Below are 2,880 nucleotides of genomic sequence, written 5' to 3' on the forward strand. Positions count from 1 at the left end.
TATACTATTAAATCATGAACAATCAGTTTAAAGCCCTAGCACATGGACTCACCAACTCATTCATTCCACTTCATTATATACGCTTCCCTGTAACTTGGATGTCCGTCCTTCACCCTGTTACATCTTCACCATCTTCTCTCTCTCCACCTGAGACAGCCACGTTTCTCCTCTAATACAAGATACCTTTTCTGTCCCTCAGAATTCCCCCACACTCCATCCTAGTGGAAGTGTCATGTCTTGCAAGTTATCTGGTGACTTCATTGCTGTTTGTATCATGTAAAAAGTCCAATACTCTCTGTAGAGTGGTTGGTTTTAGAAAGGGGCTTCCAGCCATAGAAACCATACCAAAGTAGACAGTAGAGCTTAGTGAAGAAACACTAGTCAAGTGCAAGCTTTCTGAATTTGTTAACCAATTGTCTGGAGTGGGATGGGCTCTATATAGAGCAGGTAATGGTGGCATACCATCAGGAATTGAAGGCCCAAGGCAAGATAAGACAAAACCAGTCAAATGCCAGATAAGGCAGGATAAGACAAATGCAAGATATGAGAAGATAAGATAAGGCAAGACAAGACCATTCAAATACAAGATATGAGAAGATAAGACAAAATAAGACAAGACTAATCAGACACTTGCTGACATGTTGTAAATGGAGAATGTAAGCCTTTCAATATTGCACCGTTGGCAAATTCTGCCAAGATAAACTTTGCCTGTTTTCCTTTAGGGGTCGATAAAATAAGTACAAATTGAACACTGGGGTCAATGTAATCAACTTAACCCCACTCTGGAAATTGCTGGCCTTGTGCCAACATTTTCCCTGTTATTGTTGTTGCCATGTGATGTTGTTGTTGTTGTCATGACTATGGTTGTTTCTTCAAGGGATGCTGGAAGTCATGAAAGAGAAAACCAACATCCCAATAATGGTGATGCTTCGACCACGAGCTGGGGATTTCTACTACAGCCAAGATGAACTGGATGTCATGAAGCGAGATTTACTTGCCCTGCGCCAGGCTGGGGCTGATGGCTTTGTTTTGGGTATCTTAAACAGGTTAAAGAATATTCTTTGGTTCTTTTACTGGTTTCAGCATTGTGGCCTTGCTGGAGCATCACCCTTTTATAGTCAATCATATTTACCCTAATAGCTATTTCAGTCTAATAATTATTTTATTGATCTCTATTTTTGAAAACAATAAGTCTCCTTATTGACACAAATGAGTGCAACACTACTCATCAGTAAACACACATATATATATAGATGTGTGAACGGATTTGAGAGAAACTGAAAGAAACCCATTGTGTATGTGTATATGCATATCTGTGTATGTGTGTGTGTGTGTTTGTACATCCCTATGTGTCTTTATGCAGTTATGTGATTGTATACGTAAGGTCTTTCAATTTTTATGATTCTGCATGTGAATCCAAGTTTATGGATATATATACATTATTTACATTATTTACATTTGACGGATATTTGTCCTCATCTTGTTTGTTGTTAACATGTTTCAACTGATATACCCTCCAGCCTTCATCAAGTGTCTTGGGGAAATTTCGAACCTGGGTTCTCATTCCTAAGGTATTTTTCAATGTTGTTGTTGTTGTTGTTATTCGGGTTACTGCTTGGAATCGAACTCGGAATCTTGGGGTTAGTAGCTCGCACTCTTAACCACTACACCAATTATGAAGTGAATATTAGGGTTTATAAATCTAATATTTTCCTACCCTTCCTTAATACCAGTTCCCATATTCTACTCATATCTGCACTCAGTCTGCTTAAGAGATTGTTGTGTCCTAGCATATGTGATGCTCCTTTTAGTTTTCATATTTTCCAGTGGTGTTCTCTGTCTATTATTTTAATTTCATCCCACAGTGGAAGGTGTATATGTTTGAATATTTACTGTGTGCAGGCACGGACTGAGCCATCAGATAATTGGGCACTGCTCAAGGGCCCGGAGCTTTGAGGAGCCAGCTAAGGCAGCTGGTAAACAGTTATGCCTGATGGTCCTTAATACTCTCAGTCCACCCCTGACTTTGTGTGTGTGTGTGTGTGTGTGTGATAATTATTCTTTATTTAATCATCTGTTCAATAGAACCTTTCCATAGATGCTGCAAAAAAAATAAAACACAACAAAAAGTACTCACAAAAAAAACAAAGAAACAAACCAAAAAAAAATGAACCTCTTCATGAATTGCTTTCCTTTGCAGAGATGGAACTGTGAATACGGTGCAGTGTAAAGAATTAATTGGTAAGTAATAATGGTAAGACAGGTACTGACAGGTGTGGTTAAAAAGTTTGTTTTGTAACCATGTGGTTTTCAGTCCAGTCTCACTGCATGGCACCTTGAGCAAGTTTATTTTTTCTACAATGACCCCAGGGCAACCAATGCCTTGTGAGTGAATTTTGTTGACAAAAACTGTGTGGGAACCTGTCGTCTACATCATCGTGGACTCTCATGTCATCAGACAGATGATTTGTTTATAGTGATCAAATGTTTGTGTCCAAGTAAATCTATGATGGACAGAATTTTAGGGATCAAGTTCTGAGATATATCTGAGTAAATCTATGATTGATAATGTTTAAGGGATCAAATTAGGAGATACATCTAAATACACCTATTTTGGATAACATTTTAGGAATTAGAATATGGGGTATATCAAAACCTAGACAACACTAACTTGATATTTTTCACTTCATTGCAGCTATGGCCTCGCCTTTACCTGTAACATTCCACCGGGGTAAGTTTTGTGTTACATTGTTACAGAACACTACTAACTTTCTTTTTCTGTTGTACAAATGATCATGCATATATGTAGTTGTATGTATTGAATTTATTTACATATATACCAAACTAGTTTCAACTATATATGTATATATATATGTATAT

General features: G+C 37.5%; 1 protein-coding gene across 2 annotated transcripts in view; it reads left to right on the top strand.

The window, feature by feature from the left end:
- The window catches only part of LOC106870504 (copper homeostasis protein cutC homolog), a 15,147-nt gene that overhangs the window by 4,072 nt on the left and 8,195 nt on the right, over positions 1-2,880 (top strand). For both annotated transcript variants that reach the window (XM_052972636.1, XM_014916616.2), the window contains exons 3-5: positions 878-1,046; positions 2,201-2,241; positions 2,696-2,731. In XM_052972636.1, coding sequence (XP_052828596.1) covers positions 878-1,046; positions 2,201-2,241; positions 2,696-2,731 — 246 coding nt within the window. The remainder of the gene's footprint in view (positions 1-877; positions 1,047-2,200; positions 2,242-2,695; positions 2,732-2,880) is intronic.

Source organism: Octopus bimaculoides, chromosome 14 (assembly GCF_001194135.2).
Source record: "Octopus bimaculoides isolate UCB-OBI-ISO-001 chromosome 14, ASM119413v2, whole genome shotgun sequence".
NCBI classification, from domain to species: domain Eukaryota; kingdom Metazoa; phylum Mollusca; class Cephalopoda; order Octopoda; family Octopodidae; genus Octopus; species Octopus bimaculoides.